Here is a 24,828-nt window from a genome sequence, read left to right as displayed (position 1 = left end):
CTTGACCTACTGTAGATAAGATCAGTCAGTAAACCAGGAAGACAAACCACCAGATTTACAGGACTGGTGAACACTGAACAGGGCAGGTGCTATATTGACTGTGTGATTGAATGTGAAATTTTACAACTGGTGGGTTTACAAATTGAATTTACACCCTTTTAAAGAATATTTGAAACAGATATTCAATACTATTATACTATGTAAAGTTATGTTTATATTTACTGTTCTTTGGAACTGTTGAACCAACAAAGTTGTTTCAGTATGCAAAATTCTTTTCTAGACCTTGAAAATGACTACCAATATCTCAAGGGGACAAGTAGTCATCACGTGCGATCTCTGTGCTAAACCAACTCAGCAGTTTTGTAAGAACTGTCAAGTCAGTTTATGTGTGGACTGTGTCAGTAAACATGTGGACAAGCACCAGTCTCTTACACATGACATCCTTCCCTTCAAGAACAGAAAGATACAGTTTGTTTTTCCAGAGTGTGAATTTTACCCTCACCAGAGATGTGAGGCCCATTGTCAAAAGTGTGATGTCCCAGTGTGCATCAAATGTTTTCTTGGCAACCATAAGGGCAATGACGCTGTAGAATTATCAAATATAGTAGAGAACAAAAAGGGAAAAATTGAAAAAAAAACAAAGGAAATTGAAATCGTTATTATTCCAAGATACCTGAAGAGTGCACTGCTAGATATAATGAGTTGGAACAGAGCATGGAGAAGTACAGACAATTATGGCATAAGAATGTGGAAATTATTTTCAACAATCTTAGCTCTTTCATTAAGTCCATGAAGGATGGGTTTCTTACCGCTCTAAAACACATCAAGCCATGCTTTCATCTTTAATCCCTGAAATGCAGAAAAAATTGAACAAAACAAAGAAATTTTGAAGACTAACAGAGTATCCCAAGTCATCAACTACAAATCCAAACTTAAGGAGTACAGAACAAAGGCTACTGAAATTGATATCAAAATTCCTTACCTGAAAGCAAACACAATCCCGGGAAAAAACTCAGTATAGAGTTAGGAAAGTACAAGGCTACATTGACACAGACGTCAATCTCCAGTTAGACAGAAGAAGTCTCTTATTTATATACAAGCTACTGGACAAAGGCAAAGTTATTGCCATCGTTCCTACCGCAGTAAAACCAATATGGAGAGTGGCCTGTGTAGGTGAAAATGCAGCTTGGATTAGTGGAGATGACATATTCATTAAACTTGTTGACATACATGGGTTTGTGCAGGATATTGTCAAGACTACATCTTTGGAGACGCCTAATGACATCACAGTGACGAGACAAAATGATCTGGTGTACAGTGACGCTAAAACTAGGACTGTAAATATTGTTCGAAATGGACTGACAGAGGTAATGTTCACTACACAGAAAGGATGGAAACCAAGAGGTCTGTGCTGTACTAGATTAGGTGACATACTGGTCAACCTGTATGATGCAGGTCAAAACAAAATCGTCCGTTACCAGGGACAAATGGTGAAACAGGAAATACATAAGGATAAAGATAAAAATGAAATCTTAAAAATGGTGAATATAGGCTTTGCTTAGCAGAAAACAGCAATGAAGATATTTGCGTCTCTGATCTTAATGCCGACATGGTGGTAGTATTAAATAACGCAGGAAGAGTCCGATTCCGATACGATGTTGCACCAGCTAGAAGGACGAAGGCATTTGATCCTAGAAAAATCGCTACAGACTCCATGAGACAGATCATTGTGGCAGATTACAGCAATGACTGTATACACATTCTTGATCAAGACGGACGGTTCATTAGATGTGTTGACACGTGTGGACTAAATCACCCTTTTGGACTGAGGGTGGACGCTAAGGAGAGATTGTGTATAGGGCATCCCCTACTCATTTATACCTCGAAAATTACCTCGATTCATACTAAGACTTTGAATGGGATACAAAAGCTTCCGGTTGGGGTTATAAATGAAGGATAAAACCAGAGACTTCCGAGTATTCTATTCCGAGGTCTCTGGTTTTATCCTTCATTTATAACCCCAACCGAAAGCTTTTGTATCCCATTCAAAGGAACAAATGAGTTGTTTACAATAAAGAGGATCGACCAGAGATGTCTGAAACGATCAATCTGACAAGAAAAAAGTCTTTCTAAGCGAATGGTGCCATTTTAAAATAGGTTAATGATTGATATATTAACAAAATACGAGCTTGAAGCGGAGGTGCCTGAAAATGAGTTAGGTACCTTGTGGTAAAAATAAAGTGGAGGGTGCCCCGTATACGAAACAAGTGCCTGTGGTACTAAATGGCCCCTTGGGATTGAGCGTGGACAATGAGGGGAGGTCAGGGTTAGTTCAAAGAAGGTGAAAGCGATTCGTCCATGAAATAAATCATTGAAGTGAATAATTTGTGAGACAATAAGATAAAGCATATTAAAAATCATTACTACTTAAAATGGAGGAAAATCAAGCAACTTATTATTATATTAATTGGTTCTAAATAATGTCATGCTGACAATATAAAGGGAAAACCCTAATAATAGTAGGACGACAGTCATATCGATACCGTTTATGATACTCCCCATATATGACAGATTCAAGTCACTGAACCTGAAGTAGGAATGAGGTGAGCCACACAAGACCTCAGCTTGAAATGGGAATAAAAATGAGGGAAATATTTTTTTAACTTTTCAGCAGGGCCAAGCTTACTCAAATGAACATTGTGGACTATGGGCTTCATATTTAATTAACATCTATGTACAACTGAAATGCAAATACAATGGATATTCCATCAGAACAACAGACCTGTAGTATATATATTTTTAAAATATTTTATACAGAAGATAGCTGTCTGATGCCCGTCTTACTGTCAGTTCTGGCGTTTCAGCCTTCGTTAGGTGTGGTTAAGTTAGGTGTGGTTAAGTTCCCTTGACATCCATAATGTCCTAATTTTTCACGTGTCTGTTTATAACACAAGCTGTGCAGCTTAAAACTACCTGGGATAACCAACACATATCCCTTTTGTGAGAAAAACTGTGTCTTTAGCTTCCTTATTTGAGTAAACATCTAATGTCAAGTTCAAAGTCACAAGTTATGCATTTCAGGTTATTTTTGAAAGGATTATTAATATGTTGGATACAGGCTATGGCAAATGTAGGACAGACATACAGATGCTGGATGAAATGACTCCTTAGAATTTGCTCTGTTTTGTTATTAACAAAAAAATTACTCTGTATTAATTTTCATCGTAATGGGTGAAATTCTGAACTTACAATAGCAGATTTTTTTAATCAGAAAGGAGAAAAACTTGATTTTGTATATTTCAAATTCTTTTCCTCTCTTTTCTACACCTTATCCCGCTGAGCTTCTTTGACAATGGACAGTGAAACAAGAGACCCAAGGGCCACAACCTTAACATAAATTACCATAGACCTCGCCAAAATTTCAAAAAAGAATTTTCCTTCCTTTTTTCCTTGAAAAGGTTTGACCCCGCATTGTGGCCAACCCTACCTCCATCTGATCATAATAGTGAATTTGCATTATCTTAGGATGGTTGCGCAATATTTTAGAATGGTTGCTCAATAATATGATTAAACAATATGTCCATGTACTCGTAGTATTTGAGAAAAAGATATTTTAATGCTTTATGTAAATTCTCATGTTTATTTTTGAATCGCTACTGTGACCACCATGTACTGGGGGGGGGGGGGGGGGGGTATGATTAGGACATCCGTGAACTTGCATTAAGTGAGAATACTGGTATGTTAATATAACTCAATATGGCCTTCCTTCTTCTTACAAGATTTTTAGCTCACATTTTATTCGGCGTCAATCCATTTGTCTATCTGTCCATCTCTCTGTACGTCAGCTGTTTGTATACTTTTAAAATTTAGGTAAAGGGGATTCAAATATGTTTAAATGAAGGGCCAAGATGAGAAAATTAAGAATACGCGGTAAGCGAAAATTTGGTGACATCTTTTTAAAATCTTAGAAAGCACTGGGCCAGAAATAATGAAACATGTGGAAGCTTTCACACAGAATTTACTAGTAGATTCAAATTTGTTCAAAGCATGACCCCGAGAGTTGGATGGGGCAGCAAAAGATACAATTTTCACCTAAAATTATAAAAGAAAAAATGTTTAAGCATCTACTTCTCAAGACTAGCAAAGCCATACTCAATATTTAACACTCTCGTGTAGTGCAGATTCAAGTTTGTTCAAATCATGGTCCCATGGGGTATAGGGTGGGGCTACAGTAAGGGATCAAAGTTTAACCAGAGTAAGGGATCAAAGTTTAACCAGAAACATAAATATTTATGTCTCGGTTTAGCATAAAAATACAGAGAATTTTTTTAAATGTTCTTAAACAGCAGGACCATGGTTAGTTTTCAATATACAAGCATTCTAAAATTAGTAGATTAAGTTGTATAATTATATTTATATTCATGCACAAGCATCCTCAGGTAGTGTAGATTCAAGTTTATTTAAATCATAGCATCCAGGGTTGGAATGAGGCCCCAAAATTAAAAGGGAAAATATTTAAAAATAACAGTTGGGCAATGATTAGTTCTAAAGCCAATTATACACCCTTTGTGCGCTGATAGAAGGTTGGCGGTTACCGATGAGAGGTTGTAACAGAATTTTTTTTCAATTCCATAAACATTTAAGTAGGAAAACCTCAGTAAACACCCATACATTATCGGCTCATTTTGTTTGAGGACAACATTTAGCCAGCTCGTTGAAAAATATTTTGTTTGCATGGTAATGAAATCATCTTTGCCAAAAATACATTAGGATGCATAGAAAGTGTTGTATATTAAATAAATCACTTCGTATGCATGTTTGTATCTTTTATTCAACCGGTTTGTTTGTTTGTTTGTTTGTTGTTTAACGTCCCTCTCGAGAATTTTTCACTCATACGGTGACGCAACCACTTGCCGGTGGAGAGCTGCAAATTTTGTCCTTATATATGCTCGGCACTTACGGCCATTGAGCAGTGAGGGATCTTTATCATGCCAGCACCTACTGCGACACGGGACCTCGGTTTATACGGTCTCATCCGAAGGACCGGTCTCCACGTCCCACAGTGGGATTCGAACCTGCTACGTAAGGATCAACTCCTTACTTCGCGACTCTAGAGCAGACGCTCTAACCACTGCGCCACGCGGGCAACTATTCAACTGGTAAAAATTTAAAAGGTCCAGACTATTTTTTTTATTTTAATAAATTAAGTACAGATCATAGTAAAACCATGCAAAATAGGTAAGAAGGTGATATAAAGACATACAACGTCTGTATGAGGTCCATCACTTGAAAAATAGGACCTTGAAAAGTGCCAAAATCAAGTCAGCATAAATAACAAAACATGTATATAAACCCACGTCTATCTCGGAAATATCTGAATCTAATTTCTCTATTTCACATTTAAGATGAATATCTTTACAACAACTGCCAATAAAAGAAATTCTTATGTAATTCACATAATTCCAAGCCTGAAAGATAAGAGATTTTTTGTCTATTCATGTATAGAAAATTGACTGATTGCTAGGGAAATTTCTTTACCCACATTTCCTTAGTAACCATAAACCAAAACATTTTTCATTTTCAATTTGCATACATGTTTCATATTACAAGAAAATGTGTGGAAAATCATCAAATTCTGAGAACCCTCATATATCACGTTTTGCAAGATTTTTACACAGTCCTGTACTTAAGACAAAACTTAAGTGTATTTTTCTGTTACCTAGAGATTTGCACGGTGTGTCACATTTATTGATCTAGTTACAGAACAATCTGGATGATTTTCAAGAGTAATCTGCAGATTTGTAACCTAATTTTTGGACATTTTTTATATCTTATTTATCAATCTACAATCCAGAGAGACGAGAGGAAAGAGGCGGGTTAAAAAAAAAAAGAAAAATATAGAAATTAGATTCAAAGATATGTCCGAGATAGACGTGGGTTAATAAACATATTTTGTCATTTATGGTAACTTAACATTTTTCTTTTTTGGTATACAATAAGTATACCTAGGACCATTCATTTTGACAAAAACGTCATTGTCCACGAACTTTATAAACAACCCTCGTATGTAGCTATATACTAAATACCATTATCGCCTGCATATGGGGTTTTTGTCTCCCAATTGATTCGATACGCAAGAGCATGCTCTACGTATGAACAATTTCTAAAACAAGGCAATCTCTTGACAAACAGGTTGGTGAAACAAGGGTATCAACATTTTCGTTTGAAGTCATCATTTTGCAAGTTTTATGGTCGACACAATGACATTGTCAGCAAACACAACCTATCATTAAGTGAAATGCAGATTGACGTTTTTCAAACAAATCGTTATGCCATTATTTACACACTGGATTGTCTGCAGTTTTTCCCCCGTTTTTCCCGATCATGCCAAGGAGCACACGGCTGGTGAAACCGGTCGGCAGGGGATGCTCACTCCTCCATGGAACCCCCCTGATCCCACCTCTGATGTTTTTGAAGGTCCGTGTTTGCTCTGCACCCGATTTGTATTGTTAAAACGGACTTTGAGCTTGAATACTGTTCGTTATCTTCATATTATTTCAGTTTAGTCATGTCAACTTTTGCAAGGTGATTGGGGTGTTCTGTAGATGTGCAATAGGGTTTCGAAACTTTCACCCTTGGACCAATTAAAGCTTGAAAAATTAAAATTTTCATTTTACAAAAAAATAGTTCCCAAAACTCCTCTTACATTTAAAGTAGAGCCATTTCATCTTTTGCAAGATGATTGGGGTGTCCTGCAGACGTGCAAGAAGGTTTCAGAATTTTCACTTTCGGGGTCTAATGGGATTGAAAATGAAAAGGTAGAGATAACGCACGGTGTCGATCTAAAAAAAACTACAAACAGTATAAATCTGTAAACAGGGCATAAAATACGGACCCCTGCAACCCCGGAAATTCCAGATGAGAGATCAATGCCTCTGATCGAGGACTAAGCATCCCTTGTCCACAGGTCAATCCGCCGTGAGCTCTATGTATTGATCAGGTAGACGGAGTAATTCGTAGTCAAATTTAGTATAAAACAAAGACCTAACAATTGGTTAGAGATACGTCAACCAAATTACGACCCAACGATGGGTTATATTTGCTTATAAGATCATTATAATGACAAAAAATTTACGAAATGCTGACTTTAACCGAGGCTGTTGAAATCCATGTAAAGTCAACTTATGTCAGTAGCCTGTTTCGGTTTAAAAATTGATCAGCTTGAGTATCGAATAAGCTGGGAGACGTATAAACTCCATTTACAGGTGACTGTGGAATGCTACTACATAAATAAGCCCCCCGTTTTATAAAAGTCTTTACGACTAAGACCAAAAACTTAAGCTTAATGTAAAGTCTTGCAAAATTAAAAATTTTATTAATACATGTAATTACTTTCACGAAAATATATATCAAAACTAATTTTAAAAATGATAAATACAATTTTTAATCAATATGTAGAAGAAATTTTTTTCGCAAAATTACATTTTGGTCTTAGTCGTAAGTTCTTTTGTTGGTTGTACATTACATGTATCTGTTTTTGTCATTTTGTCATTCGCGTTGTAGAGGACAATCTAAGTTGGAATAACTTGTGTCCAAACCCATTGATTGTGTTTCAATAAAATCTCAATGTGTGTAGAATCAAGAGTTCTTTTTAACAGATGACCAATCACAAGATGTGAAAATTTCCGATTTCCGTTGAGGAAGCAGTTGTTTATGAGGAAAAAAGCCTAGGTTTTAATTTATCATGAGGAATGGTTGTATAAAGTGTAGAAAAGTCGTACCTATTGATGTTTCTGACTTTTGAAAATTGGATTTTAACTTTCCTAAAGTTCTGTGTAGTTTTTGAGAATACACGTTTGTTTTACACCACTTCTAGAATATGCTGTAGCACTGTACGTCTGGAGTTTCTCCTTCACAGCAGTTATAAAATATTTTTTGAGTAAAGATTGGGGCTTGGCAGAGCATCTGCAGGTATCTTTAGTAAGGATTTTTATGAAGTTTAGGAATCACGTATAGGTATAGAGTAGATTGAAGTCACCTCGCTTGATTGGAATGTTAAACGTATATGAAACACTGAAATGTGATTTTGAAGAATTTTTCCATATAAAGTGAGCTGTGAATAAAAGCTGGATTTTCCAGACGTAGAATTAAACTTAACATCTTCTATCATACAGTTATAATAATGAGCCTTACAAAACGACCCTTTTGTAGAGTCTTGCTCCTGTCAGTCGGTCGGTAGACTGCCGAAGTTTTTGGTATTCTGGTACTTGTTTTATTCCTATTGAATTTGAAGATACAAAGCCGAATTTCAAGTGCAAGACTACACTGGATAAGAAAATACATGTATTGTCCGCTCAATATTTTCAGGTCCGTAGTACGCGGCCGAAGTGGGGGGGAGGGGGGGAGGGGGCGGCCCCCACACTTTGTTTGAGAATATATAGTCTAATGCTGTATCGCCAAACCCCCTAACCCCGTCACTACCCTAACTCCGTCACTTTTGGGAAATTCCGCTCTGTTTGTAAACAATTGCGATTGTTATGTCATTTTTACATGCTGAAAATCTACAATCAAATTTATAGAATGCGTCAAAAATAATTTCAAATCAGTGAGCTTTTTTTTTCCTTTATGCGCTATTCCATCAGTATCTGTGCGTAAAATATCAGCATACATGTGTGAATGTGTTAATTTTTACATGACAGCCATATTTATGAAGGTCTTGGCCAAAGGTTTAACATGACATACCATAATAATATTTTATTTTTCGATTTAATTTTCTCTAATGCGTTACAGGTTGGAGATAACGTTAGCCTGACGTTATTACATATAAAATACGTTATATTAACGTTATTTTTTCAGTTGTTGGTACTTTTCCTAAAATACAAATTGATACTTTTTTGAATTTTCAAAACAATTTTTTTTTATGATTACAGGTTTAAGATGAAGGGAGAAAAAAATCTAAACAGGAAAAAATTTCTAATCAATACGTTGATATATTGTAGAGGGACCCGGTACCTCTTTTAGTACTGGTGAATAGAGGTACAGCTAAATCATTTATGGTTCCGATAACTCATAACATGGGGGTTCAATTCCTAGCTATTGAGCTTATGAAAAAAGAAAAATTTATATTGTGACAGAGTGTTTTATAATCTTTAAGGGCCATAATGACATAAATAAAATACATCACAATCGCTTGATAATTTTGTTTCAGTGGATCGTAGATGCGTCCGGTTAGTTATGTTTGACGACACTCTAGGACTAAAAGTTCTAGCTTCTACTCAACAATGCGTTCAGCCCAAACAGTTCATAGTGATTTAATAACTGAATGAAATATGAAGATGACGAACAGTATTCAACCTCGAAAGTCCAACAAAACGATACAAATTTGGAGCAGAGCAAACACGGACCTCAAAATTTAGAGGTGGGATCAGGTGCCATGGAGGAGTAAGCATCCCCTGCCGACCGGTCACACCCGCCGTGTGCTCCTTGCAATGATAAAAAAAACCCAAAAAATCCGTTGACAGTTCAGTGTATAAATATTGGTCTAACAATTAGTATGAAAAGCGTCAGTAAGCATTTAACTCAATGATAGGTTGTGTGTGCTGACATGGTCATTGTGTAGACCATAAAACTTGTGAAATGATGACTTCAAACGTTACTGTTGATACATGTATCCTTGTTTCATCAACATGTTTGTCAATAGCTTCCCTCGTTTTAGAAATTGTTCATACGTAGAGCATGTTCTTGCGTATCGAATCAACTGAGAGACATATTAGAGCCATATGCAGATGATAAGGTTATATTGCTACATAAGTGAAGGAATTGAAAAGTTGAAGTCATCACGTTTATCATAAAGCTTTGTTGTTAGGTTACCATTAACGTCTTTTTCTAGTAAAATATCTAAATATGAAACAGATGTGTCCGACTCTGTGGTATCTTTTATTTCAAGCTCACTGGGATATATCGAGTCGACATATGAATGGAAGTATCTATTGTTAATTGATAATACGCCGTCGATATATCGAAGTGTCGAGTTGAATGCAACAACTTCTTCTCATATACATTGATTGATTGATTGTATGTTGTTTTACGTCCCATTCGAGAATTTTTCACTTATATAGAGACGTCACCATATACCGGTGAAGGGCTTCAAACTTCTCGTGTAGAAGTTTTTGAATAAATTCTGCTTCATATGAATACAAAAATAGGTCTGCTAATAACGGGCTATTTAATTGAGATGGGAATTCAAACAGATTGTTGGAAGACCTGATCTCCAAAACAACATAGATATTGTCAATCAGAAATTCAAGCATCTTTTTAATATCAACTTCAGAGTACTTGTTTAACAAAATAATTTTGCAAATGACCAATGACAAGGTAAGTATAGTTTCGAGTTCCATTTTTATTGAAAAAGCAGCTCATGTCTATGATATTAAAAAGCCTGGACCTCAATTTATCGTGGAGAATGGTTGTATAAAGTGTTGAAAAGTCGTACGTTTTGATGTTATTAATTTTAATAAAATTTTGTTATTTCAAATTTTCTAAAAGTTCCTTGGAGTTTTTCAGTATCCACATCTGATTTACACCACTTCTCGAATATACTGTTCTACAGTACTCCTGAAGTTTCTCCTTCAATACAGTGAATATTTTAGTGATGAGTAAAAAAGCTTGTTAAAACATTTACTGGAAACCGCTATATGTATCTTTGTTTGTAAGGATTTTCATGAAGTTTAGGAATAGTAATTTAAATTCATTTTGATTGTTGGGAATATTAAATATATCTAAAACGGACATATGATTTTGAAGAATTTCCTCTTTAGGAAGGGAGTTTTGGATTTCCATCTGCAGAATTAAATCCTATTTCCTTTAAAATACAATTCAAATAATGAGCCTTACAAACTAAACAAAGACTATGTTGTTTGCTTTGTCAGCTGGGACCAGTACAAATAAAAGGGGTCGGATCACATTGATTTCTTTGTTTTGTACATGGTCAAAATGCAAGGAAACAATGCATATCCGAAAATCCCGATAACGAAAACGTTTTCTTGTCATTCGTATTTAAACATGATTCGCCTACGCGGGTTTACTAGTAGTAAGTCACCTCCTTCTTATTATTTGAATCACATTATGATTCCTCAGTTTTTATGCTATGGTTGGTCGACATAGCATTTAAAAATATCTTCTTTACTCCGAACTATACATGGTGATAGTGACAAATGTGTCAACTAGCGGAGACATAAAATACTATATATTTAAACGTATCTCTTAATACATTGTGTCTAGTAATGTTTTTATACATATGATAAAGCAAGTTAAATTTCTTTATAAAAAAATATTATATATATAATTAATTATAAACTTTTATTATTGTTGTTTAATGTAAATGGTTAAATAAGTAATGTCATGCATTTTTTTTATTTAAATGCTGGAATTTGAGATAAACGGAAGGGAGATAATCTTTAATTTACTTCATAAAGAGTTACTTTAACATAAGAAATTTTAAATTATTTGTTTACGTGGTTCACCATGGCTATTAAGGTACAATATGTACTCTCCGGGTTGAAGTTTTTAGACTTTTAAAGAATTTCATCATCAAAGTGCTTTTTATGTCCCCCGTAATCGAAGATTCGGGGGTATATATAGTTTTTGTTTCTCTCTGTTTTTAAGAAAGAATATCTACCTTCATTAACACCGAAGTGTTTTTAGGATAAGAGCCTCTCCTTTGCATTTTCATTTTTTTAAAAACATGATTAAACATTTATATATATATATATATATATATATATATATATATATATATATATATATATATATATATATATATATATATATATATATATATATATATATATATATGACTTGAAATATAGCATAATGCCATTTAAAGAAATGAATAAAACTTTTCATCGGTTTAGAAAATGATGGTTGCTAATCATCAATAAAAAATAAATGAATGGAAAAAAAATACATTTTATAATTAATGGTTTACACATAAACATATGATATCGGATCAATATTATTTTTAATTGAACATTTAATTTCCAATATATGGGTTTGGTAATCTCTTTACTTCCACACACGACAAACACAGCGTATTATTAATTAACTGCCCTTGTCAACCGCAAGGGACAAATTCCGGCTTGATTTCCTGTAATTGAAAAGTGGGGAGGGGGACTTAAAGTAGAAACGAAATTTCAGGTGGATCCAGGAATTTTTACTGCAAAGGGGCGTGGAGTGTCCATACCCATTTATGAAAATTCCAGCTAATAATTTGATATTTTTTTTTTTGACAATGAAACACATACAACACTCAAGCACACAAAAAACGCATTTCATGATCAAAGGCACTTGGGGTATGGAACCCCCCCCCCCTTTTCCATTTTTTTTTTCTTTTTAAATCTGGGTTCGAGTCACCTTTTTCCTATTTTTGTATTCTAACATGCACTATATGTTATCAATAATGTAACTCTTTTGTTTCTATAAACTGTTTTTAAATATATCGTTTTCGACTGATACATCTTTTTATGTATCAGTCGAAAACGATATATTTAAAAACAGTTTATAGAAACAAAAGAGTTACATTATTGATAACATATAGTGCATGTTAGAATACAAAAATAGGAAAAAGGTGACTCGAACCCAGATTTAAAAAGAAAAAAAAATGGAAAAAAGGGGGGGGGTCCATACTCCAAGTGCCTATGTTCATGATGTGGGAGTGGCCGTCAACAGCTGACAAAAACTTTTCTTAATTGGGAAGGGGGGGGGGGGGTCCAGGGATTGGTGTTTCCCATGACTACTAAATAACTGCATGATGCTTCCAACTGCGGGTTTCCATTTTCCAATTATTAACTGCCATTACTCACATGTACATATGCATCTCATATTATCTAATGTATTAGCTTTAACACACATTTGCTTAATATACTAGACATTATTACCTTTTAATAAGAAACCAAAAAATGGCGGATCCTGGTTCCAGAGAGGAGGGAAAGGGATTCTTTCCCCCACTGGGTAACAAAATATATGTCAAGCATTTCAAACTTGAAAGTGAGGTGGGGGTGGGGGTGGGGGTGGGGGGAATCAGTCGAATAGATGTTTTCTCTCCAGTTTGGTATCATGTTGTAAATTTTGAATTTAGTAGGGGGAGGTAAATGCAAAATTTACAACAGGATAAATATCATTTCATACATTGAGATTATTTACTATTCCGACCAAAAAGTGGACAAAATGATGCCCCCCCCCCCCCCACTGGCGGATTAAGAGTGTCCAAAATACACATAATTATATGATTTAATAAGTCAATTTCTTTTTGGTGTGTCCGTGGGCCCCTACCCCGACCCTAAACTGGTCGCCCCCCCCCCCTTTCAAGATTCCTGGATCCGCCACTGTCCCTTCCCCCCTTTATTAATCTCAGCGAGATCCGTAGAAACTAAAAATTTTGGTTTGGTGACACCAGACCAAAATTTTAAAGTCTCTACGGATCTCGCTGAGATTACCCCTTTATGACAACGCAAGTCCATCCAAATTCAATTAAACTTTCAGGGCAAGCAAAATAAGCAAAAGGTTTCCTGATATGAAAATCCATACTATGAGGGTTGTTCAGAATTTACTGAGACATTTAACAAACACCAACGATATTCTAGTATAAAAGAGTGCTTCGGGTCAATTGCAAGTTTGAAAAAATTTTACCGGTACTTATCTAATGTTGCCATCAAGAGATTTTGCATATTTGTAGGTTCTTGATAACATTCTTGTGAACTTTCAAGAATTGATTTCTTCCCTCTCTGGAGTTACAGCAAAAGTTTCATCAGCAAAGTTATGAAGAAAAGGTGTGAAATGTGGGATGAGGGCAGGATTGTCTCTTCGTGTACACCCTTTCTATATTACACTCTATCTATAATCTCAGGTAAAGGATCTCTTATGGGAGACAATAAGTTAGAATCTATAGCAAACTTTTTTTGGGAAAAAAATATTGATGTCAGACTGCACAAATATTCAAGTTAATTCATTGTTTAACATCCAATTGGAAAGTACATCTATATCATTATATTTGAAATTCTTTCTCAAAATTGAAGATTTATTTTGAAGTAGATGACAAATAAATGTGACATGACATTTTTTTTTGGGGGGGGGGGGGGGGTAGGCTAGGGGTAATTTAGGGCTCATTTTTAGTGGTGTTATTACTATTTGTTTTACAGATTGTTACCTTACCTTTATAAGTAGATGAATTAAATATTCAACAGAAAGGAATGTGTCTGTTTGTTTGTTGGTTGATTCACAATGATCACTTTTCCCTACCAAATAATTTTTAAACCACCTGGATAAGAGGAGACAATATTTGGTGAAGTCAGAGCCCCAAAATACAATCATAATGTTCTGACAAAAATATTAGCTTAGAATCAACAGAAAGTTAAAGTTAGATATGCAGTGATTGGCCATTTAAGGAATTCCCTTCTTCAAAGAGCATTGAAATCTCATACAAACACAAAATGTGAGATAAACTGAACAATAACAAATGATGTTTCAACTGTGATATAAATGAGTATTTAATATTTACAATATATGTACAATGTGTGAGTTGATTTTAATGTCACTTAAGAACACTATGCTTCTTTAAATGTTGCTGATGCTTTACTTAGGCCAGTTCTCCTGTAAAAGGAAAAAAAAACAACATAGCATAACTAAAAGATACAAGTAAAAACATAATCATGATCATGTATTTAGTAAACAAGTTTATCATGATCCTTCTTATTTCGGATTTAGGATTTTACTCTTTATGTAAATTTTTAATCTTCAGCCATGAATTGTCTAAAATCTTGCTTAAATCTTGCCTGCATTTCATTTTTTGTCCATTTTCTGTTGCAAAATTGTCATGATTAAAAAAAAAAAAAAAATCTACTTTAGTTTTTGAGGGCTCTTAATTATAATTTCACTGAACATTAATTGCTAGAAATATAAATTCAAAATAATTTGTAATGAATATGGTCAAGTATTTACATGTACAATGCTTTTATGATTAATAACCCAGAATTATTCTTTATTAATGATAAGAAATAAAGATAACTGACTCATAACTTGTTACATGTATTTCAGATATAAGTAAAAATCAGTAAATATCAATAAAAGATATCTTAAAAATATATACAGTTGACTTTTGTACAGGTGTATCTTGAACACTGATTCTCAAATACCATGGATATGTTGAAGTGATTTGAGAGTCCCAACCACTTATTCTTTCAGTATTTTACCCCTGATATCTTGAATCCTCATATATCTGGAAGTTTTTTCTCAGTCCCATCGAGTTCCATATAACAAGGTTTGATATTAAGAACTCCCATATAAGTAAATCTAGGTTATAAGGCACTTTTTATTAATCCACTAGAAGACTTTTCACTGAGTTTCTTGCACGGATATAAACTTATAATATCAGTTAAAATTAGAAGCAAAAATTCAGATCCCAGTAACTTCCTTAAATCAAGTTTTACTTATTAATAAAAATCAGTAAAAGAAGAATAAACTCACGCTTGTGATAAGAATACATCAAAGTTGATTTTGTCTTCATTTGCACCTTCAATATTCTCCTCCACAGGTGATATACCAAGAGTTGTCATAGCTGTAAACACAAAATATAATGGTAGGATTACAATGATATCATACATATCAAATAGAAGAGAAACACAAAATATCACACAGTAAGATAGCACTGATATACTACATAAACAGAAAAGATAGAGCTGCACACAGGCTTCAAATCTCCTAATGAATGATACTTGCTAGAATATTTCTCACTTGCTTATCATTATAATTCAGTTACATTGAAGAGTAAGGGAATGCGTATAATTGGTAGAATGCATCAGTGGGACCAGATGCAATTTCAAGCAAAGAAAAACACAAATTAATCAAAAATTTATCTTAAGTTATTTTTAAACTAGTGTCTTTTATAGGGTGGAAAGGAAACAGTTTGGTTAGTGTTGACTCTATGGCAATTCATCTGACATGTCTATAGCTACAGTATTGTATCCAATTCATGAAGGCATAGTTACTATGGGTTGCTTAAATAATTTTGTCTTATATAATCTGGTAAAGATGAATAATGTCAGTTAATTCATGGAATAACTATCTTCTCCATTGTTATTTGTGACCGTTAATGCCGATTTAACGGTTGCAAACTGGGTTTTACTGACAACGCATCAGCAGAGCCGGTAAAACGGATGTTTATAACCGTTCAATCAGCATTAACGGTCACAAATTACAATTGAGAAGATGACATATATAGTTATTCCCACTCTAATGCAATTTATGCATTTTGTTTGATGTTAACGTCCTATATTGTTGCATTTTGTCATATGAAATACGTCATGAAGGGTTGTGTTTTTGTGTCGTTCTATTATGATGTCACAATCAAAAGCCTTCGTTCTCGTTAATACTCATTTAACTGCTTCAAACTTCAGTCCATTATAGCCAATCAAAATGCATTTTACAAAACAATCGCATTAGAACGTGAGTTTTACTGTTTACTTCATACCCCATGGCAAAGTGGAAGGCAGTTATTAAGCAGTTTCTTAACCTTAACAGTTTGAACTTTTTAGCAGTTCTGGAGCAGTTACTTAACCTTCCCCAGACTACTAATGGATAAACAAATTGCTTTCAAACCTTTTGTAATCTATAAGCAGTTTTCTTAGCCTTACCAGTTCGTAACCAGTTCGCAGGCAGTTCACAGGCAGTTTCTTAACAGTTCATAGGCAGTTTCTTAGCAGTTCATAGGCAGTTATTTAGGCAGTTTTTGCTAATTAACTGCTAGTGGACTTCCAGTAAACTATTATATACTGCTTATCTATTTCCCTTTTGCAACATAAATATTAATTAGTCAGGAGGACATTTTCTATTATCCAGCCTGAAATAATATGCAATTATAATAGATCTACCTTTATCAGAAATGCTTCTTACATTTTAAAATTAATTTATTGTATTTTGTACAATATTGTATAACACATTCAAAGTTTTAAAAAGTATCAAACACTGTTTTATACATCTCTTATTATAATCAGTGTAACTGATAATTTATACATATGTACCTTATTTACATACACATGTACAACCATGCAATTATACTTATGCACTGACTAGTAAGAAATCATATATCCCAGGGCATATAAATAATGTTCAACAAGATTCAACACTGAAGGAAAAAGTCAAAAGTACAGCAAATATTCACTTCATCCAAACACGACAAAGCCACAAATTAATAAATATATTGTACTTACCAATTGTTAAATGTCTACATCATTATTTCAATAAATCTAAAGCTTTGTGGCCAGCAGGCTCCCTCTTCATGATGCTTTATAGACTTTGTCCAACAATACAACATGGCAGCCAAAAACTGAATTTTGGCGGTCTGTTGTTGGGTTCCTGTTGTTTATATTTGTTGATCATTGAGCCCAACTTTAAAATTTCTCTTGAACCCAATCAAATTGTACAAGGAAACTGCTTACAAACTGCTTACAAAACTGCTAAGAAAACTGTCTTCTCCTCAAGCATAGGTGACCAAGATATAACTGCTAGGGAAACTGATTACTGCTTAAAAACTGCTAAGGAAAACTGTTTACTCCAAAGGCGCTAGCAGTCACAAAAGAACAGAAAAAGCCAAACTGCCTGAAACTGTTTGAAAACTGCTTAAAATTTGCAAAACTGCTAAAGAACTGCCTAATAACTGCCTATATAGGCAGTTCATTTTTCCATGGGACAAATACATAAAGCTATATACCTTCTTTATACTGTTGCATTGTGATAAATCCTCTATTTGTAGGATCCAGCATGTTGTACACTGACTGGATGTTAGTGTCATCAAACAGACAAGGATAGTCATGCTTTGTTGCCCTGGATCTCTGCAGCTTTTCAAGCAATTCTATCATATACTTCTTTGGATTTTCTGAAATATTTTCATTTTCTTGAACATATAAATTGCATTTGAAATATCCTCACATAATGCGTTTAATAAGAATTGTATATTTATCTTATTCGGATATTTTATACCATAAATTCTTTGATTCACATTGAGGACTGATTCTATCTAGGTACGATACTTTGCATAGAAGATCATATTCTACTGTGATACTAGTTAGAATGAGTCTCAGGACAGGGGTTCCCCAGGACAGGCCTATAGTTAAACGTGGTCCATAGAACATCATTATTTTAAGTACAATCCATATCTCTACCAGCTAGATCTATGACCCCCCCCCCTCCCTTTGAAAATATTTCACTCAAATTTAATGCCAAAATAAATTTAATTTTCAGTCAAGAAAACAACATTACCAGGTCTGTTGTATATCAGCTGAGAAGTCATGTTATTGAAAAGTTCCAAAACACGATGCTCTTCGAGATATTCCCTCGCTTCAACATCACGACCAACCGAACTCTTGGTGGACGACATCTTTGATTACTCAATTGCCATAGCAACGCTGGAAAAATCGTTTGGAAAAAAATGACAAACTATATTCTTAACTTTATCAGAATAAATGTTTACGGAAAATATCATTTGAATTAATTTCTATAGTTTATAACATAAATAATTTGTAAACATTTGTTATTATATCCGGGCAGTGAAAAAATGGCGGCGCGCACTTGTTTGTGTCGGGAAAATCAATGCTTTAACTAACACGTTAGCAGTTTAAAAGAGGAAATGTACAAAAAAATATCATTAACTAACAAAGAAGTCATGTTTGTTCTTTAAAAAAAGATAGGTGAGTGCAGGTTTTCTGCTTAATCCATAATTTTGAATTTTTCTGATCCGGTTTCATTACCATTCCGAATTAACTCGATGATTATATATATTTTTTTTAAACTTCAGGATCATGAAACATCTTAAGCTTAATCAAAATCTTTATGTTGTACTAAAATGTAGGAGAAGTCAAGCAGACCAATATTAAAATATTTTTCAATATTGCTGTACAAAACTGCAAATTATAGAGATCGGTTAAATAATTAATAAATATTTTACAGGCGATTGAAAATTTGACTTAAGTCTAATTCTGTTTCATGATCCTGGGGCCTGGAATTAACAATATTATGTACGGTTGATATGGAATTTATTTCACGAGTGGGACAGGCTTTTTTTATATTTTCAGCAGGTTGGGCACAATTCCCCTTTTCAATTTCAGTAATTGTCACGCTAAAAGGGAATTGTTCCTCTATTCAGTAATTAAAAACATAACTGTATACGGGAATTTTCACTCTTTTACCCTCTATTCTCGTGTTTGCTTTGAGTAAAAGATTAAGTGCAAGAATATTTTCACATCCTCTAAATATTTATAGTCTATTAATTATTATAAGTATAAGTATGCTTAAAACTATAATATTTATTGCTGTAAAAAGCTGAAAAAGAGTGATGAAATAATTCTGCGATAATAAGATTTCTTAGGGAAACTTATCTGTCAGTGTGTTAAAATTGTGAGTTTGAATACATTCAGAACTTGCTAATTCAAACATGAAAGTATTTGTTCTAATTTAGTTAAATGTCATTTCTTTCAAAGACATCGTAAAAAATAAGATTTCATACTTTTCGTATCATTAGTGCCCATCTTGTTCAAGAATGAAGTATGAGTGAAAATAAAAAAAAATCCTGCACTTAAAAATCTCATGAGTGAAATAAATTCCACTCCAATGACAAAAAATTGAATATCCTCTATTTATTGTTTATTTGCTTTTTTTTTTTTTTTTGCTTTTTACTTTAATTATTAAAAATTAAGAAGTAAGATAAAACTATCAGAGTTGTTAAGTGTTTCATATTAAGAATTTCCTTGTGATCAACTTAGATACATATTTGTTAAACTTTCAGGGAGGACTTTACAATGTTATACCCAGTGGAACACAAGACTGTGTTTGTACTAGACAGAGGTCCTCAGTTTGCACGATCCTGTAAACAGAGTATAGAGTATGATGTTATGTCCAAAACAAAGACGCCGGGAATCATACCGGCAGCTCCTATCATGAAGTCCATGTGGACATGTAATGTGGAAACCATGATCGAGTACATGAGGATTGTGTTTGACATTTTCTCGTCAAAACGATTGGTAAATGATGGATTATTTTCATGAAATAACGGAAATTGTTCAAATGATTTTTTTAAAACTATAATTCTGCAGTAAATTTTTATTATCAGTTACCAGTTGCAAGATTTTTTGTTTACCAGAGAGATTTTTAGTGTACATGTTCTAAAGAGTTGCCTCTCTTTTGTTACTGGTAAGGAGCAATAAATGTGAAAAAAATTGTAATATGAATTTAAATAACATAAACTGAATACCAAGTAAATTCATGATAAACATGATAAAAAAAAAAATGACAACATTTTTTTAGATTCGAGTGGTTGTAGGGGACGAAACTCTGAATGGCTGGCAGCAGAAAGATCAAAACATACAACAGGTAAGGAAAAAAAAATCAACAGGTAACACAACAATTTTTAAATCATTTAACAGGTAGTGGGACAAAACATACAACACATAACATGACAAAACAGGTATTATAATGTAACAGGCGGGGAAAAATGTCGGCCAGACTGGGACTCGAACCGGAACCTCCCGCTAACCGTTCGGGTGCTCTAACCACTGAGCTACCGGGCCGACGTACCCAGTCCCCGTTACAATAATTATCCTTCAGAATTATACAGTCAATCTGATTGTTTCAGAACATGTCACGTGCAGGGAGACAATTTGTGCATTTTATTACGAAAAATAAAAGACATCAGGTAGAATATTTTATTTCTTCTATAATTCAATTAAATTTTAAATTTGTACAATTTGAAGACATTTTTGAAGGGAAAATTTTGAAGGGGAAATTTCAATCCAATGTTTTCTTGGACATCCATGCCAAATATACCAACCAATTCCATTGTCTATCATTAAATGTTTTGATTGTAACAGATGGAAATGACGTAAGCTACAATTTTGCCAGTTAATGTTCCGCGGTCTTATGGTTTATAAAGCATAAACTATCCCAACTCAGGTTATACAGTATAATATTATTATACAATATCATTCCTTATTGGAAGTAATGTCAACTCTGACAACTGATACACTGATATTTATTTGAAATCCATTTCATGCATGATTGTAGTAGATTTAATTTCTAATTATGAAGTGGAAATGAATGAAATTCAAATAGAGTATTTGTTCCCAAAATAACTTTTACATCATCTAATATATCCACTCTCCATATGAAAAATATATCACTGGTTGATTGAACCTTCAGAAAATTTTTTATACCACTCCACCTTTGAATCGTAGCAACATAGGAAATAAAGAAATCTGGAAAAAGACAAAAACTGAAATATATATATATACGGTCAACCCTTGCTAATTCCAAAGTTTGTGCTCCCAAGAATCCAGGTTAATAAAGTATTCTGATTACTGAATCACACTTCTTATAACTGGTAGTAATAGATATATTTTTCCCCCCATCAATTTATCCACACAGTGAGGAATCTGGATTATTGGCATCCAGATCTCCTTGCTTGACTGGATATGATTTACTTTTTTGACAGGTGATGTTGTCACTTGGGCAAGTTGGACCCCCGAGTTCAAAATCAAAAGAGGAAGAGAATGTTATTCGAGGTCTCACAGAGGCAGTACAAGCGTTGTGTGACCCCACCGAACAACAGCAAGAAATTGACCGAGATGTCATACAGAATAAGGGGAGGATCATATGTCTCACCTCAGCCAAGAGGTGGGGGGCTATTTATAGAATCAATTTCCTAATGATAACAAAAAACAAAGTTTAAAATTTATATTGAAAGCATCGATTTTAGGACTTCAAGATTTGTTCAGAAGATGCCATCTTTCAAGGGTTTTAGATAATTTTATGGCTCATGTATCTATTTCCCTGATTCCTTGTCTTGTCTTCAACTTCAACTTAATGTTCATGAGTTTGGAAGCAAACAACCTTAAAATTTCATATTTTGAACTTGAAAGTGAAACACTATGATTAAGAATGTTATCTTGACCTTTGTGACATGGTTAAAGTCACAAGAAGTGATGTAAAGAATTTATTCATTTCCCAAACTTTGCAATGGAGAAAATTAAGAAGCTCATGTGTGCATCAATAAATTGAATGAATGAATGAAAAAAATTTGGTAAAATGTTAATGATGCAGACCACTATATGTTTATGTATAGAAAAATTTTTTTCAGTGAGAGCCAAATGAGAGCCTTTGAGGAGTGTGTCAGTGATGCCATAATACAACACAACCAGCTAGCTGAGGACTCTGTAAGGTAGGGGGACAACAATTATAGTCAAAACACAACAAAAACAACATAATACAACATGTACAACTGGCTGAAGACTGGCAAGGTTGGGTGACAACATTTGCAGTCAAAACACAACAAAAACAAGATAAACAACAAAACAATACAACCAGATGGCTAGATTCCATAAGGTAGGAGACAATTATTACTGTAACAAGCAGAACACAATTAAAACAAAATGCTACAACATAACCAGCTGGGCGAAGGCTCTGTAAGGTAGGCAGACAACAATTACAGGCAAAATACAACAAAACAACATCAACCAATCAAATGTTTCAGTGCACAACAGATGAAAATTTTATCTAAAACCACAAAAATTTCCTTAAATGTTAGACCAAAATGAGCTGTATGTATTATAAAGCTTTCTGCAGTTGTATGTCAGAAGTTAAATTCCTTGGTGACCTGTGTAACACTGAAATATCAGCACTAATCCCTGTGTTAAAACAAAGGAGATTAGAACTGATTGAAGATGTACACTGACATGTATTAATGAGTACAATTTATGACTAATATGGACTTTAAGGTGTCATATACATCAGGGATAGACATTAACTTTCAGATTCACTTGCCTTTCGGGCAAGTGATCTCAAACTTTGACTTGTCCAAATGCAAAACTTGGTTGCCCAAAATTAGGAAAGAAGAAAATTATGTTATGCTAAGAAAAAAATGTGATCAAAAAACACTTAAATGTATACCACTGTCCTTGTCGATCAATTTAACCTCTTAACACACACTGCCGTGCAGCAATAATCCTCCGTTTGCTTTTAATAAAAATCACATTTTTAAAAACTATTTTCGGTAGGATCCTTTTGTGAATTGTAATTTTCAGAGATATCTGTGAAGCAACGCTAAATGAAGATAGTTGCTACGAAACGTACATTTGATCAGGATATATCATGTTACATATTTGTAAGTAAATAAATAATCTAAATAAGTACGAAGTAGGTAACAAAGTTGTTGGAGGTTCTAGCGTATTTTACCATGAAAGAAATCGCAAAAATGAACCCGATTTTTAAATGAACGGTATAATCTAGAAACGTTACCAAGGAATTCCAAATACAAAAACAATGTCAGTCGGGTACCTGGCGGAAATCAAATGTTCAATTTATTGTTTATTTACAAATTAATGAAAACTAAATGATATATACATCTGTATGAAAAAATTTCACTTGCCCGATCGGACAAGTACTTCGACAGTTTTACTTGCCCGAACTTAGAATTTACTTGTCCCGGGCAATCGGACAACCGTTAACGTCGATCCCTGTACATGTAGAAGAAGATTGATTACTACAGATTAAATTCATACTATATTAGATTGTAATTGTATTCCTTGCAGTTTTAAAACAGATACATGTGTATGTACATGTAATAAAACAATAGTGTTGAGATATGGGGAATTTCTGAATACAAACACTAGAAATGATTTATAAGGATTAGATATTGATACATAAATACAAACTACAGTGCAAAGGGAAACAAAAAAGAAAATTTATTGCATGATATTCTTGGGTTATTATTTGATGAGTGATTAGTGGAACTAATGGAAAGTGCTCTCTGTCTTTGGAGTAAACCTTCTGTAGCCATGAAGACTATAATGTTGTCCATATCTCTTTATTATTTTATTGAATTGCCCTGAAAAGGAACTATACTTGACTTGCAACTATCTAGACTACACGATGTTGTGATGTTTGGATGTGTTCATTGTTTTCCCATTAGATTTTGATTAAATCGGATATCTATGCAGTCTGGGTAGGAATCATCAGAGGTTCTGTAAGAGAATATTTGCTGTGGGTGAAAATAGCATTATAAAAATGGATTGATATATTATAAATAGACAGAAATTATTTGACCATGTTGACCTCACATGGTATTTATTGATTTTGAAAAAAATAGGCAAATATGGATATTTATTTAATTTGTTTTTGAATTGAATTTTGAAAAGTTCAAGGTTAAACAGTTGTTTTTGATGTTTTTTTTGTGTGTTTTTAAACAAATAAAGCCTATCTGACATTTAAAATCCCACCTTCTAAGTCCTCTCTATGATAAAATAAAGCCTATCTGACATTTAAAATCCCACCTTCTAAGTCCTCTCTATGATAAAATAAAGCCTATCTGACATTTCAAATCCCACCTTCTAAGTCCTCTCTATGATAAAATAAAGCCTATCTGACATTTCAAATCCCACCTTCTAAGTCCTCTCTATGGTGCAGGATGTTAATCATAACCTGTATATTTTTGCTGCATTTGTTGCTCAAGTTTCTTGGGCTTAAAAATTTCTGCCGCTAAGATTTATGTAGCTCGGCATGTTGCAAACATTATTTAAAAGATTTAAGAATTTTGCATTGGTATGGTGGTGATTTTTTTCTTCAGTTTTTATGTATAATACATGTATGTAGATTTTGTTTAAAAGATTTTAAAATGGACATGCAGACATTTCATTTAAAAAAACAGATTTTTCAAACACTCGCATTATGATACCACATGTTATAAAGGTGAATGATACAGAAACTTAAGTGACTGGTAAAGCATTATGTCTG

The 24,828-nt window shown here is 33.8% G+C and overlaps 3 protein-coding genes across 3 annotated transcripts in view; 2 read left to right on the top strand and 1 right to left on the bottom strand.

Annotated features, from left to right (window-relative positions):
• The first annotated feature begins 289 nt into the window (after positions 1 to 289).
• LOC133194463 (uncharacterized) lies at positions 290 to 1,562 on the top strand. Its single transcript, XM_061330416.1, has 2 exons — positions 290 to 722; positions 1,054 to 1,562. Exons 1-2 carry the CDS (start codon positions 290 to 292, stop codon positions 1,560 to 1,562), a joined length of 942 nt encoding a protein of 313 aa, XP_061186400.1.
• Positions 1,563 to 14,525: 12,963 nt separating this feature from the next.
• Positions 14,526 to 18,451, bottom strand: LOC133195506 (EF-hand calcium-binding domain-containing protein 10-like). Its single transcript, XM_061331365.1, has 4 exons — positions 18,310 to 18,451; positions 17,762 to 17,926; positions 15,520 to 15,610; positions 14,526 to 14,646 (listed from the first exon to the last, which is right to left on the bottom strand). Exons 1-4 carry the CDS (start codon positions 18,425 to 18,427, stop codon positions 14,601 to 14,603), a joined length of 420 nt encoding a protein of 139 aa, XP_061187349.1. The 5' UTR covers positions 18,428 to 18,451; the 3' UTR covers positions 14,526 to 14,600.
• Positions 18,452 to 18,650: 199 nt separating this feature from the next.
• Positions 18,651 to 24,828, top strand: part of LOC133195503 (integrator complex subunit 13-like) — a 64,362-nt gene continuing 58,184 nt past the window's right edge. The window contains exons 1-5 of the mRNA XM_061331361.1: positions 18,651 to 18,737; positions 19,832 to 20,066; positions 20,350 to 20,415; positions 21,533 to 21,714; positions 22,178 to 22,258. Of these exons, the coding sequence (XP_061187345.1) occupies positions 19,845 to 20,066; positions 20,350 to 20,415; positions 21,533 to 21,714; positions 22,178 to 22,258 (551 nt within the window). The 5' untranslated portion in view covers positions 18,651 to 18,737; positions 19,832 to 19,844. The remainder of the gene's footprint in view (positions 18,738 to 19,831; positions 20,067 to 20,349; positions 20,416 to 21,532; positions 21,715 to 22,177; positions 22,259 to 24,828) is intronic.

Source organism: Saccostrea echinata, unplaced genomic scaffold, assembly GCF_033153115.1.
Source record: "Saccostrea echinata isolate AGI-Se365-2 ecotype Australia unplaced genomic scaffold, CSIRO_AGI_Sech_v1 ptg000029l, whole genome shotgun sequence".
NCBI classification, from domain to species: Eukaryota; Metazoa; Mollusca; class Bivalvia; order Ostreida; family Ostreidae; genus Saccostrea; species Saccostrea echinata.
Note: the sequence above shows the minus strand (reverse complement) of the source record. Positions and strands in the feature narration are given on the sequence as shown.